Source organism: Lepidochelys kempii, chromosome 6, assembly GCF_965140265.1.
Source record: "Lepidochelys kempii isolate rLepKem1 chromosome 6, rLepKem1.hap2, whole genome shotgun sequence".
Classification (NCBI taxonomy): Eukaryota; Metazoa; Chordata; order Testudines; family Cheloniidae; genus Lepidochelys; species Lepidochelys kempii.
In genome coordinates this window covers 84,399,336-84,414,810 of record NC_133261.1, presented here as the reverse complement: position 1 = coordinate 84,414,810, position 15,475 = coordinate 84,399,336, and the positions used below count along the sequence as shown (strand labels likewise).

General features: G+C 42.5%; 1 protein-coding gene across 8 annotated transcripts in view; it reads left to right on the top strand.

Annotated features, from left to right (window-relative positions):
- HEATR5A (HEAT repeat containing 5A) overlaps positions 1–15,475 on the top strand; it is a 126,498-nt gene that overhangs the window by 94,351 nt on the left and 16,672 nt on the right. For 7 of the 8 annotated variants that reach the window (XM_073348959.1, XM_073348960.1, XM_073348957.1 and 4 more), the window contains 4 exons: positions 5,921–6,155; positions 6,638–6,886; positions 8,455–8,582; positions 11,309–11,456. In XM_073348959.1, the coding sequence (XP_073205060.1) occupies positions 5,921–6,155; positions 6,638–6,886; positions 8,455–8,582; positions 11,309–11,456 (760 nt within the window). Of the gene's footprint in view, positions 1–5,920; positions 6,156–6,637; positions 6,887–8,454; positions 8,583–11,308; positions 11,457–15,475 lie in introns of those variants that run through there. The other variant, XM_073348964.1, reaches the window with a different exon arrangement.

Below are 15,475 nucleotides of genomic sequence, written 5' to 3'. Positions count from 1 at the left end.
CCACTAACCCAGGAACCTATCCTTGCAACAGTGCCCTTTGCCAACTGTGTCCACATATCTATTCAGGGGACACCATCATAGGGCCTAAGCACATCAGCCACACTATCAGAGGCTCCTTCACCTGCACATCTACCAATGTGATATATGCCATCATGTGCCAGCAATGCCCCTCTGCCATGGACATTGGTCATACCGGACAGTCTCTACATAAAAGAATAAATGGACACAAATCAGATGTCAAGAATTATAACATTCATAAACCAGTTGGAGAACACTTCAATCTCTCTGGTCACTCGATCTCAGACCTAAAAGTGGCAATACTTTAACAAAAAAAACTTCAAAAACAGGCTCCAACGAGAGAATGCTGAATTGGAATTAATTTGCAAACTGGATACAATTAACTTAGGCTTGAATAGAGACTGGGAGTGGATGGGTCATTACACAAAGTAAAACTATTTCCCCATGTTTATTCCCCCCCCCCCCCACTGTTCCTCAGACGTTCTTGTCAACTGCTGGAAATGGCCCACCTTGATGATCACTACAAAAGGTCGTCCGTCCGTCCATCCCCGCCCCCCCCCCCGCTCTCCTGCTGGTAATAGCTCACCTTAAGTGATCACTCTAGTTACAGTGTGTATGGTAACACCCATTGTTTCATGTTCTCTATGTATATAAATCTCCCCACTGTATTTCCACTGAATGCATCCGATGAAGTGAGCTGTAGCTCACAAAAGCTTATGCTCAAATAAATTTGTTAGTCTCTAAGGTGCCACAAGTACTCCTTTTCTTTATGCCTTATAGTGAGAGACCCAAGCAGGTCAGTCTGTTTAATTTATCCAAGAGTAGAGTAAGAGGTGGCTTGATGCTGGTCTACAAGAAACTGCATGGGGAAGACAGTTGATAATACACAGCTCTTAAATCTATCAGGAAAAAGGATTAATGAAATTCATGGTTAGAAGCTGAAACTAGACGTAAGGAGGGCCATAATGGGTCAGACCAATGGTCCATCCTGTCTTTGAATAGTGGCCAATGCCAGATGCTTCAAAGGGAGTGAACAGGAAAGGGCAATTTACTGAGTGATCCATCCACTGTCATCCAGTGCCAGGTGCTAGCAGTCAGAAGTTTAGGGTAATATGTGTTGTGTTCAGTGCAATAAACTGGATAGCGTCCACTCTGCTGTTGGACTTCTGCCTGCATTATTTTTACTCTTGCGGGGGTTTGTTCTTTGTGGTGGTGTTTTTTCTTTGTGGGGGGAGTGGTTATTGGCCTCAGTTTGAAGAATGTTTATTATGTGAATCTGGCTCTCTCGTGTCCTCTAAACCAGGGCGCTCAAACTGGGGCCAAAGTTATTACATGGGGCTTGTGAGTATATGCACAAAACAGAGAGCAACTGCTCTAAAATATATAATTTAAATCTAACGTTTTAGAAAATTACACCCACCTTTCCATTGTGATGTAGTGTATTTATTTTGAAGAGTATTGTAAGCGTATAATACAGTGATCGTTGTTCCTAAACAAAATATATATTTGTATTATCACCACTTTAAGGAAATTGGACTCTGGAGATTGTAGTATTTTGCATGCAGGTTTGTTGTCTTGAGGCTAAATAGGTGGGACTGAGACAACATTAGAGCGCTTGAATGTTCAGTTGCTGAAGAGCTACATTAAATCACAACACTGAGATTGTTAAATTATAAATTACTTTTTTTTTCTTTTTTTTTGTGTGTGCCAATCAGACACACAAGCAGGGGCAGTGCTACAGGAGGCTTGCGGTGGCTATCCCCACCCCAGAATTTGCCTTAACCCCTCCACAGCCCCTTTTCCCAGAGCAAGGGTCAAACGTTACACAGAAGTAAGGGTGTCCTGGTATGACATTGCCACCCTTACTTCTGCAGTTCTGTGCTCCTGCTGGCAGCAGCATTGCCTTCAGAGCTGGTTTCCTGGCCAGCAGCTGCTGCTCTCCAGCCACCCGGTTGTGGGGCAGCACCTACTTCCAGAAACAGCATAGAAATAAGGGTGGCAATGGGAAACTAGTAAGCCTGCTGTGAAAAGTGATATTTGTATGTTCATTAATATCACTTTTCACAGCCTTCCAGCTAGCTAACAAGTCTGCTGTGAAGTCTGTTAGTAAGTCTTCTGAGAAAAGTGAAAACAAACATCACTTTTCACAGCAGACTTAGCACCCCATTGCCACTCTTACTTCTGCACTGCTGCTGGCGGCTGTGCTGCCTTTAGAGCTGGATGGCTCTGAAAGCAGTACCCCTGCCAGAAGCAATGCAGAAGTAAGGGTGGCAATGGGCAGTAAGTCTGCTGTGAAAATTGATATTGACAAAGTTTCTTCATGCCCCCCCCAGCATTAAACAGTAACTATTTTTTAAAAAACTTTTCTGCTTATAACAATAATTCAATAAAAATGTGTTAAAAATGGCAAGAAAAGGTAAATTCATTTTAAACAATAGGGTTATAAATTTACCATTTAAAGTACTCTTATAAATTAAGAACACATTTTTTATATTTAAGGGAGGTTGCACTCAAACAGACCACACTGAAAGCTGCAGTCAAGCAGGCTCAGGGCAAGCAAGCCCACAAAAACAAACTAACAGACAACAAACTCACCCCAGACTATTCAGACTAGATATAAGGCACAAAATGTGAGTAATTAACCATTGGGATGTGGTGATTTCTCCATAATTAGAAGTCTTTAAATCAAGACTGGATATCTCACTAAATGGTATGCAATCGTACAAACATCTACTGCATGTTTGTGCAGTAGTTAAGGGCTTTGTGGCAGGAATTACTGTATAGGTTTCTATCGCCTGTGTTATGCAGGAGGTCAGACTTAAGGTCATAGTGGTCCCTTCAGTCTTTAAAATCTATGTATCTGTTAATCTGTTTCTAGAATTAAAGGATTAGAAATGTCATTTAATGGATTTTTTTAAAAGCAATTTAGATTAGAGGGATACCCTAAATCAGACTTGATTAGGGATAATCCAATACCGTGCCAAGTGAAATAAAAATCAAGATTAGTAGGAGCTTCATTGTGAAAAAGTAAGCGATGAGATTGTAATAATTAGGATATATAGCGAACACTTAATGATTATGACCAAGTTTTTAAGTGGTGGTCCCAGAACTGCTGAAGTTTTCAGTTGACCTTCAGTGACACTTTCTCCATACCACTCATGATTTTATATATCTCTATATACATGACTTGATTTAATAAAGAACTAAAGGGAGGTAATATAATTAATGCTAATCAGCATGGATTAATGAAAAATAGATCTTGTCAAATTGACTTTATCTCTTTTTTGATAAGGTTACAAGTTTGGTTGATACAGGTAACAGTTTCAGAGTGGTTAGTCTGTATCAGCAAAAAAGAACGAAGAGTAGTTGTGGCCCACAAAAGCTTCAGCTCAAATCAATTTGTTAGTCTCTAAAGTGCCACAAGTACTCTTCCTTCTTTTTACAGATAATAGTGTTGATGTAATATACTTAGGCTTCTGTAGGGTATTTGACTTGGTACCACATGATTATTTTGATTTAGAAACTAGAACATTAAAGCATCAACATTGTACATATTGAATGGATTAAAAACTAGCAAACTTATCTATAATTATAATGTAATTGTAAACAGCAGTCACCATCTAGTGAGATAATGCATGGATCGGTCATGGCCCTACACTGTTTTAAACAGTTACATAAATAACCTCGAAGAAAACATAAAATCTGTTCCTGATAAAGTTTGTAGATTGGGGGAGTGATAAATAATAAAGAAGGCAGGTCACCGATACAGAAAAATCTGGAGCATTTTGTAAGCTCAGAGGAAGTAAACATGTCCCCTGAAGGTGGGACAAGAAATAATAAGCTTCGTCTGCAGCAAGGGGATTCATGTTAGGTATAAGAAAAAACTTTCTGTACAGATAGTTGAGCACTGGAATTTCTTACCTAAGGAGGTTGTGGAATCCCCATCACTAGAGGTTTAGAAGAAAAGGTTAGACAGACACCTGTCAGGGATGGTTTGGCCTTTTGTCCTATGCTATTTAACATTTTTATCAATAACTTTGGAAGAAAATATAGCCCCATCACTGATAAACTTTGCAGATGACACACAAATCATTAATCCTGCCTCAAGGTGGGCAGATAAACTAGATAGCCTCTTGAAATCGCTTCCAGTCCTAGATTTCTATGACCAATGCAGGGTCATATATTTGGGACCAAAGGCCATACTTACATGAGAGGGACTCTATCCTGGAAAGCAGTGGCTGACAAAAATAGGGTGATCATTGGTGGATAATCTGCTGAATCTGAGCTCCCAGTGTGACTGTTGTAACCAAAAACATGAATGTATTAACAAGGGTAGATCAAGTAGGAGCACAGAGGTTTCATTACCTCTGTGTTTGGCACTGGTATGACTACTGCTGGAATACTGTGTCTGGTTCTGGTGTCCATAATTCAAGATGGATGATGATAAATTGGAGTGGGTACAGAGACGAGCCACGAGAATGATTAAAGGGTTGGAGAATGTGCCTTATGTTAAGGTCCTGTGTCAATGTTTGTTCACTGCAACATCACAGGAAAGTATTTGAATTTCATGCATTGACTCTGAGTCCTGTTCTCCCTCACCTGCCCTTGCCTCCCCAACTGCTGCAATTTTTCCAACAGTGGGGAGACAGAAACAGGCCATCCCAGCTTCTGCCTCCTTGCCTGGGCTGCAGCTGCTCATGGAGAATTAGCAGGCTGGTGCCATGTTTTAGGAGGGTGGTGGGCTGAGGGGGGTCGATATCTCTCACCACATGGTGCCGTCCAGTCCAGGCAGGGATCAGGACCCAGCTCACTCCAGACTAAGTCCACCACTGCAGGGAACATGGGACAGTGCTCACAATGCATAGCTATTAGGAGCCTCAAGCTCATCCCCTCACCAACAGGCCTGGGAGAGACACTGCAGCACCAGTCGGCAAGGTGCTGAGCCCAGAAAGCTGAGCCCAGGATCACCACTTGGAACATGAGCAAGTGTGTGCAGGGTGTCCTGCCCTGAAATGGTGTCGGGGGTGGGAGGGCTGTCACAGTGTGGGGAAAATGGGATGAGACCAGGATCCATCCTCCTCATGCCCCAATCCCCCTGCCAGGGCAGGGCTCCCTCACACACTTGTTTGTGCTCCAGATCTTGGCCACAGCTCTTTGACAGCTGATGCTGCATTGCCTCCTCCGGGCCTGCCTGGGGGCAGAGATGGGTCAGCCTGGGGTTGGTCAGCCAAGGCTCCAAATCACCATACATTGTGGTCATCTTCCTCCCTGCCAGCCAGCTGAGCAGGAAGTTAACCTCCCACGAGCAGCCAAATTAGCCCCAAACCATGATTTTTTTTCCAACTGAAGGGAGATGGAACCAGGCATCTGTGCTCCTCCCTCCCCACTGTTGAAAAAATCACGGTAGTGAGCTAATTTCATTATTTCTTTGCAGTGTGTGAAATCTTTATTTACACAGGGCTTTTGCTTACAGTGAAAGACTCATGCAGCTCAATTGATTTAACTTCTCAAAGAGAAGGTGAGGGGTAACTTAATCACAAAGTATAAGTACCTACATGAGGACAGAAATTTGATATTACAGGACTCTTTGATTGATAACAAGATCCAATGGTTGGAAGTTGAAGCTAGATGTATTCAGACTAGAAATAAAGTGCAAATTTTTAATAGTGAGAGTCACTAACAATTGAAACCACTTACCAAGGATTGTGGTGGATTCTCCATCACTGATAATCTTTAAATCAAGCCTGGGTATTTTGCCGGAAGATATGTTCCAGTTCAACCACAGCTATTTGACTTGAAGCAGGATTTAATTCAAGGAAGCTCTGTGGTCTGTGACGTGCAGTAGTCCCTCCTGGCCTTAAAATCTATAACTATTGCTCTATCTCTCTCAATCTTTGAACAGGTTTACATAGTTGCCGTTGAAAGAGAAAAAAACCAAAGTGATGCACACAAGCAAACTTTGACAATCACAAACTCTACAGATGAAAACTACAGAGATTTAACTTCGTCAGCCGATGGACTTCTGGACCTAGTCCAGGCGGACCTTGGGACCCTAAGCAAACTCTGGCTTGCTGCACTTCAGGATTTTGCTCTCTTAACTTTGCCTTCAGAATATGCCTCTCAACTTCCGGTTGAAGGTATGAAGGCAACTATGTACTTTTATTGGTGTTCGATATAATTTGTGTGTGTGTGTGCTTTATAATATCTCAGCTGAATTGTGCCTACTCACAGTATTTAACTTTTTCACAAAATAAGATGTAGTTGATACAGAACCAGCACACTATAATTTTGTAGCTATTTACCACAAAATCAATTACTGTGTTTAGGATAGAGTTTTCTCTGGGATGGAGAAGTAGTGGATTTTTAAGATGAGAGGAAGAAAAAAGAGTTAAAGAAACTTACTTGATTCTACTTGCCTTTTTATTGATAATTCTTTTTATTAACCACAACCCACCAGGTCAGCTCTGGCTGTTAAACAATTAAGAAATACAATGAAATGTTATAAAACACAAATACCATTATAATAACAGAAAAGAATCCCAAACCTGTAAGAGAAATTGTGTACAACTAAAAATAGTCACATCATTTAAAACTCTGACTGTTCTTTTTTTTTTTTTAGGTGGTGCATTCTATACTGCGGAGACAATTGAAAATGCAAGACCACACTATCACAACTCCTGGGCTCTAATTCTTTACGCTACAGCATTATGGCTCACCAGCACAGGTTTCCTTGTGGTTGATCCAGATGAAGGAGTAACTAATCTCTCCAGACCTGTCACCCCAACTACAATGTGTCAAGATTCCTCCTCCAGGGCTGCAGTGAAATCTCCTGAGGATGTGAATACTGACATATTTCATCTTATTTTGGGTTGGTTGATGAGCGTGTAATCTGTCTAGATTTTAAATTCTGAACAGTAATTTCAGTATAAATAATACTGTTGACACTCAGTAATGCTTTGGTTGTCTGCTCTTAATTTTGTTGGTGAAGAATTGGTATGTTGGAAGTACCTGTGGCAAGAATTGGTTTTTATGTTGGGGACAGAATTGCTTCCTGTCTTTCTGATTATGCTGGGAAAAAATATCCAATGCAAGGTAAACAGAACACATGCCAATTTACTGCTATGCTCATAAACCTTCTAGTGCTTCTGCTTCGAGTTTAGGACCAGATTCAATTTTGGTTACACCAGTGTAACTATAAGGTGACGCGACTGACTTGATTGCAGTTACTCTGGAATATAGCCCACAGTTTTAAATAAGTTTTTGTTTAACCTGGCAAAACATAGACTCAGCATCTGAGGCCCAACAGAACAGTTTTGTTATTTCATTCAGGACTAGGGTTAGCAGGCCCAGGGTTCATATAGACTACTTTGCCACATTTAGCTAGTGAGGTGGAGTTTGTAAATAATTAACTACATGATTAACTAAAAACTTCAGCCTTTTTGTGAAATAAAACTACTAAGTCTCAGCCTTTAAGTTTCTAAGCTATGTTTACAGTTTCTCTGTAAACTTATCCTGTCATGTAAATCAGTATGTCAAGAGTTCACATCCTACATTCAAGGTTCTCAATTTCATGCAAAGGCAAAAATTCTGTGGGGTGCTTTTAAGAATTTTCCTCCTAATTAGTGGACTCAGATCTCAACATTTTCATCTTCTATCTGTGATTTTTTAAGCTGATTATGATTTGTTTCTATTCTGTTGCCCAAAAGTTTCAGTCTGTTCATAATTATTTCAGATACTGTATATTCATAAAGGAAGACAAGGTCTATAGTGTTAATTTAGATGGAATATGGGGCCCAAAGATGTTAAAATAACACAGTCACTGTCCATCATTAAACAATGTTAAAAAGGTCCGGTGTCCCAAGAGATGGTCGGGGGTGACAGTCATGATGATGAAGCTCGCTTTGGTGGCCTCTGTCTGTTCTTCCGTATTTCCCCCAAAGTCTTTCTTCAATGACCCAAAAGGGAGTGATGGCTGGGATAACCCATTTTCTTATTTTGCCCATCAGTTAGGCCAAGTTTCTGACATGCTAATTTTGGTTCATTAATTTCCAGACTCACATTTTCTTGTTTACCATACATGACCTCAACACGGTCCTTGAGTTATATCAGAGGGCCTTTTTGTTTGGACTAATCCAGGGGGGTTTCTTGTCTGGTTTTCTTGCACCTATTATACATTCTTTGTTAAAAATAACTTGACCTACTTTTCATGATTAATTCCCAAGCAGGCATAGGCCCAGTTGTCACAAGAAGTCCCTGCCCAAAATGTTTACAATTGAAGATTAATTTACTTAGGCATACAAAAATATAAAAGATGCATATGCTGTTTCAATGTCTTTTCAGTGCATTGACAGCATACTTGTCTTGATTTACAAAATGACTTTAAATGTGTTTTCAGTAAAGCCTATGTTTTTTTGTTTTTTCTCCTATAATTTACAGGAATTAGTGTGGAATTTCTCTGCTCGCCTCGATCAGATGCAGCAATGGAAAACATTACTGCTTGCCTACATGCTCTGCAAGCATTTCTTGATGTTCCTTGGCCTAGGTCTAAAATAGGTGGTGATCAGGTAACATGCTAATTTAGAAAATATGAGTTGGAATTCCAGGGTATTGTGACAGTGTCTGGTATCACTTAGATCTCGCAGCTGACCTTGAATCTACAATAATTTTTCATTTGCTGGTCTGTGGCACCGATTGTAAACACTGTTGTCTGGTCAGAAATGTGGCAGTTAGTTAATTCTCTGACTCTTGTAGATCCTGAGACTTTTTGGCTCTCTTTGAGTGTGTTGATACATTGACTTCACCTAAAAGTTCAGATTTTGCATTCCAAATGTTTTTACTGAAAATTTTATAGAAATAGAAAGAAATAATAAACTAAAATTTAATTAAAAAGAAACCCACCTATGTGAATACTATCGAAATCATTGCTAGACTGCCACTTAGTTACAGTTTGAAAGATGACTTAGATGTGTAGCATGGCTGGTTGTCATTTCTCTGACTCCAGTCAAGGAACAGCATGTCAATCTCTGGAAGGAAGGAAGATCCCAGGGTATGTTAATGTAACTGCAAAAACTAATCAGATAAATCATCCTTTCAGAGGATATGTCTTCACTACAGAGTTAGCCTGGGCGGGCACCTCCACTACATAGCCCTATTAATGCCAGACCTATGTGGATGCATCCACAGTGGTGCTACACTAACTTATTTGCCCATCAAAAAAGTGTTGCTCTTTTATCTATCAGGCATTGCGTACGTGTTAACCAGTCAGTCATTATTTTGTTGTTCTGAATGAAACGTTAAAAATTACGTCTTTTGACACTTGCCTGAACACGTTACCTGAGTAAGTCCTGACTGTTCTGGGCCACTATTCCCAAAACCACATTATAAAATAAGGACTCTTCCATTTCAAGAGCAAACTGTGCTGTACTGTATCTTTCAAAGTACTGTAAATAGATATGATTGACCCTTTTGGAAGTAAATATATATCACATCACTTCTGATTATGACTAATACTCCTTCATAAAACCCAATCTTGTTTAAATGTAATTAAAGTTAATTAAAGGGACATGTCATGATTTGGTTGCCATATGACGAATCCACAAACTACTCAGAGTATCCCAGCCTGGCCTCATTGTAATCTTTGTTTATGTACAGCACAGTTTAAATGAAATATATATCCTTAGGAAGCAAAGCAGATATCGCAGTCTCCCTTCATTTGTGTGAAGTGATACTTGTGATTTTTTTTAAACAAAGAATTGAATGCATGCAAAATATTTACCAAGCACAATCCATGACAAAAAGTATTTGTTTGAAGAAGGCACCAAGGCTGATGCATTTGTGACCAGAATCGAGGCTTTTGCTGGCACAGCTGAACTCCTCATACCGTTTTAATTAAAAAGAAAAGGAGTACTTGTGGCACCTTAGAGACTAACCAATTTATTTGAGCATGAGCTTTCGTGAGCTACAGCTCACTTCATCGGATGAAGTGAGCTGTAGCTCACGAAAGCTCATGCTCAAATAAATTGGTTAGTCTCTAAGGTGCCACAAGTACTCCTTTTCTTTTTGCGAATACAGACTAACACGGCTGTTACTCTGAAACATACCGTTTTAATTGGAATTCTACCTTTCAGTTGTCCCTAAAGCAAGGAAAATTGTCTGCTTCTCAGACCCCAGTTTACCTCTTGCATATGAAAACCTTGTCTTCCACTTTTACTGTTGGGAATTCTTATCACTTTATGGTTCTGTATCATACAGAACATTCAATAACTTCTGTAGCTTAAATAATACGACTTACATCTTTAGTTTCATGAATCATTGTTTTAAATTTCCTACTTTTTTTTCTTTTTGATCCTGTGTTTGAAGCTTGACAGGTTGGAAACTAATGTATGTTTGGTGTAAGCAGTGAGGCCTCTCCTTCCTTTAAGATTTTTGGGAACATTGACGGGAAAAAGTCCTTCTCACTATATGCTCCAAAATTTAGAAGTGTAGATTGGTGGGTTGGTTTTTTTTAGCTTCAACTTCTGATTTTCTGTGTGAAGGCAGTGGGGTTGCATGTGAACAGAAGTAAGTAGGAACAGAACTTAGCTTCTCAGCTTAGGTGAAGATGGAAGGAGGCTTTCAAGAAAATGACTGTGTGGAGTTAAAAAAAAAATCATTAATTCCTTCTATTTTAATGTTATGCATAGAAACAGTAACATTTCAGATGTCAAGTACTTCAGGTTAGAAAATTAATATGTAGGAGAGTATCTGCGCTTTGGCAAAACCATTAGATAGATAAAAAGAAGAAAAAAACAATGATTTTCAGCTGCTCCTAATTAGAAATGAGCAAATAAATGCAATGAGAATACAGTTCACAAGGCTCTGACAAAAATGTATACCATCTTATTACAGTTTTATATTTACACAGTTGTCCTCCATCTGTTTATCAGGGATGACCTTGTACTTGCATCTTAAGCAATGACTCTGTGGAATGGGCAGTCTAGACGCAGTCCACATAGGTATTTTGAAGACATTACGTAAAGACATAAAAAGGAAAGCCTGGAGCGAGAGAGAATACAATTATAGCTTACTGCTACTTTGAAGCTTCATTTTGTATCTCCTGTCTCACTCTGAGGTGAACAGAAGTTCACCATAGAGTATTCTGAAGTCCAAGCAGTTTATGTTCAGTTTATGTCGTCTGTTACATTTTAAAAGCATTGTATAAATTTACATTAGAATACTTAACCTCTGATGCTTGTGGGTAATAAATAAATTGATGTGAATATCAAGACTTTGAACATTTCTTTTGCAACAGGAGCTTGGTGTGGAGTTGCTGAATGTTCTGCATCGACTGATCCTAACCAGAGAATCGCCTGATATTCAGCTTGCTACTCTTGAAGTAGTCCGACAGATTCTTTTTGCAGCTCAAGAACATGTGAGAGAAAAACGGAGAAGTGCAGAAGGTATACAATATACTGTTCTACAATATACTGTATAAACTTTTTATGACCAAACTTATTCCATCAGTAACCTGTAGATTAGTGGCTTTATTTGTTAAAGTTGCTAAGAAGTCACTAATCTCATTGACTTCACTGGGAGACAAAGATATTCGGTACTTTAGAAAATCAGGCCACGCAAGACTAAATAGGCCAGTTGTAAAATTGCAATCACAGGAGCGTCATCTTTTTCCTCGTATGGAAATATAAAGTAGAGTTTTTAAATAAAGCAACTGTGATCAAGTTACTCATCCATCTCCTAACAGCATTGAGTACAGCCATTGAATTAAGCATTTTCTCCTGGATTAGATACACCCTTTAACATTCATTATAATTAAATTACAGGTTTTTCTTCTGTTTAGAAGATGTGGAATGAAACCAAATTTTATTTCCTATAAAAATAGTACATCTTCTTCAAGTGCTTGCTCATATCGATTTGAATTAGGTGCGTGCATGCCACATGCATGGTACGGGTCAGCTCTGAAGCCCCCTGGAGTCACGCCTTCGTATAAAATAATACTTCGTATACGCCTTAGTATAAAAATAGTACATCTTCTTCAAGTGCTTGCTCATATCGATTTGAATTAGGTGCATGCATGCCACATGCATGGTACGGGTCAGCTCTGAAGCCCCCTGGAGTCACGCCTTCGTGGCGCCGCGTATAGGGCCCTGCCAACCCGCCGTCTCCAGTTCCTTCTTACAGTCCGTGATAGTCGCTGGAGCGTTGCATCTCGTCTTCAACGAGCGATCCTCTAGCCTATTATCTGTAAATAGTTAAAGATAGTTCAAAAATTTTGTTTTAGTTAGTTTGACATCTGGACTTGGGGCACTGGGGGGTGTTTCCCTCCCCCACTTCCCCATCCCTCTCCCGGACCCGGGGCATGCCTCAGACCCAGGGGTTTAAGCCGGGCAGGGTTTGCCAGAAGCATATGCCCGAGGGTAACCCACACTCGGCTTGTCTAAAGTGCTTGAGGGAGTCCCATCAAGCAGACAGGTGCAAGATCTGTAGGAGCTTTTGCCCCCGCACAAAGGAGGAGAGGGATCACAGACTAAAGTTGCTGCTAATGGAAGCAGCTCTCTGCCCTCAGTCTGAGTCAAGCCCCAGGGACATGGCATTAGGCTCCTCAGCGTCGGTGCACAGCACGCTGGCTTCGGTCTGGGAAGTGCCAAGGAAGGACTCTGGGGTCAGAGACCCTTGGCACCGGGATTAATCTTTGCACCCCTCACAGTCTCCCATCCCGAAGAAGCAGCACAGGAAGACTGATAGAGGGTGCTCTCCTTCCCGCGCACAGGAATGTGAATCCAAGGGAGGGAGATGGGTGCAAGACCGCACCTCCCCTCCAGCTCAACAGCTGCGACTGTCAACTCCAGGCCCATGAGAGTGAACATTGAGTCCGGTGCCACTGGAGGAGACCCAGGTAGAGGATTTGGACCCCCCTTCCACACCTGAGACACATGAGGCGGCGTGGGACCTGATAACATTAACAGGTCCGCACTCCTCCGACCACGGTCTCACAACACCAGTCCCGAGGCCCCAAACGATTCAGAGGCCACCAGTGAAGTCCAGGGGCAAGCCGGTTTTGACTTGGCAATGATCTACATTATGCTGGCACCAATTCCTGGCACTGACGAGCACAGTGCCACTATGATCCCCACGCGCAGACCCATCAGAGTCTGCATCAGACACTAACTCATATGAGTCCCAGAGAACTCATATGAGTCCCTGTAGCCGCTGGCATTCCCAGTCAGCAGGGATGACCAAAACTTCGCCCTGGTACCGTGGCCACCACAATGGCGGGTACTGGCTCAGATGCCGACCCAGTGGCCCTTCCGGATCTGGTGGGCTTACCACCAGTGCCAGGGGTGCACTTTGGTACGCTCCTTTTCAGTCCCGTCTGAGAGAAGGACTACGTCGAGGGACAGGGATTTTTCCCAGGCATCAGCCACCGCTACTGCCGCCAGCACCACAATTGGTACCGCACCCGACAACAGACCTAGCACCGTACCCGGCATTGCAGTACCACGGACAGTACCAGAGCCGACACAGAAGCGGACACCGATTGGGGGGCGGAGTCTCAGAGTTTTGAGGAGTCGGATGAGCAGGAGGGGATCTCCCATATTCCGGGCTCCTCCTCATCGTCTCCAGATGGGGCAGTGGCAGGAACATCCTCAGGGCCTCCCCTTCCTGACAGCAGAGCCCACCTTGAACTTCTGAGGAAGGTCACTCAGAACCTCGGGGTACAGATGGAGTTGGTCACTGAGGTGTCAGACCCAATCGTGGACATTTTATCCCCGGCAGGACCTACCAGGGTGGCCCTTTCCCTGATAAAGACCATTCAGGAGAACACACACATCCTGTGGCAAACACCATCCCCTCTGGCTCCTACAGCTAAGGGAGTCGAGAGAAAGTACTTTGTGCCCTCCAAGGGCTATGAATACTTGTTTACCCACTCCCTGCCGGACTCATTGGTCGTGGCGGCTCTTAATGCGAGGGAAAGGCAAGGGCAGCAAGGGCCTACCTCCCAAGCTAAGGATGAAACGAAGCTGGACTTCTTTGGGAGGAAGATACATTCCAAGCTTTGTAACGCAAACCAGCAGGTGATCCTTAGCCGTTATAACTTCGTCATGGGACACAATTTCCAAATTCTTGGACCTTGTCCCACCAGATTCTGAGCCGGAATTCTCAGCTCTTGTGGATGAAAGCAAAATGATCCCCAGGACGTCACTGCAAGTGGCATTAGACTTGGCAGACTCTGCAACATGGACAATGTCTTCGGGTATTGCAATGTGCCATTGCTCATGGCTGCAGGCCTTGGGCCTCCCCGGGGAGGTCCAACAGACAATTCAGAACCCTACCATTTGAGGAGACCACGTTGTTTTCGGAGAAAACGGACTTGAGACTCCACAGTCTGAAAGACTCCCAAGCCACCCAAAAATCGCTGGGTCTGCACACCCCTTCCACCCAGCGTGGGCAATTTAGGCCTCAACCCATGACACGACCATACCAGGGGCAGTTTAGGCAGGACCATAACCATATGCGTCCCCGAAACCAGAAATGTTGTCACCAACCCCAACTACCAAATAACAGGGGGTTATGCCCTCGAGGGCCCTGTACGAACCTCTCAGCTGGATCCTTCTTTCACGTTTTTGGAACATCTATCCCATTTCTACTGAGCGTGGTCCCAAATCACCTCGGACCATTGGGTCCTGCGCTTGGTAGAGAAGGGATATTTTCTCAACTTTTTCCTCAACCCCCCTCCCACCCTCCTTATCCATACCTCTTCAGGGACCCCTCTCACGAGCAACTTCTCCTCCAGGAGGTACAAACGCTCCTATCGGTGGGGGCTGTCAAGTAGGTTTCCGCCACAGCTCAAGGGAAAGGGGTTTTACTCCCAGTATTTCCTAATACCAAAAGTAAAAGGGGGCCTCAGACCCATCTTGGATCTGCGCAATCTCAACAGGTTCATGAAGAAACGAAAATTTTGAATGGTCTCTTCAGCCACTATCATCCCATCCCTGGATCCAGGAGATTGGTATGCTGCCCTCAATTTTAAGGACTCACACTTCCACATTTCCATAATCCCGCCCCAGAGGCACTTCTTAAGGTTTACAGTCGGGAGTTCCCACTACCAATTTACAGTACTACCATTCGGCCTATCATCAGCACCTTCGGTGTTTACCAAATGTATGTCAGTCGTGGCCTCTTTTCTGTGGAAAAGGCAGTTTCAGGTATTTCCTAACCTAGACGACTGGCTAGTCAAGGGCTGGTCCAGAACACAAGTGGATCAACATGTTTTCCTCATAAGATCCACCTTCAATGAATTGGGTCTACTCCTAAACACTCAAAAGTCAATGCTCATCCGTACTCAGAGAATAGAGTTCATGGGGCAGTGCTGGACTCGGCACAGGCCAGAGTGTTCCTGCCCCAGTCCTGCTTCCAGGCTATTCACGACATCATATAGGACCTCAAATGATTCCCTATAACC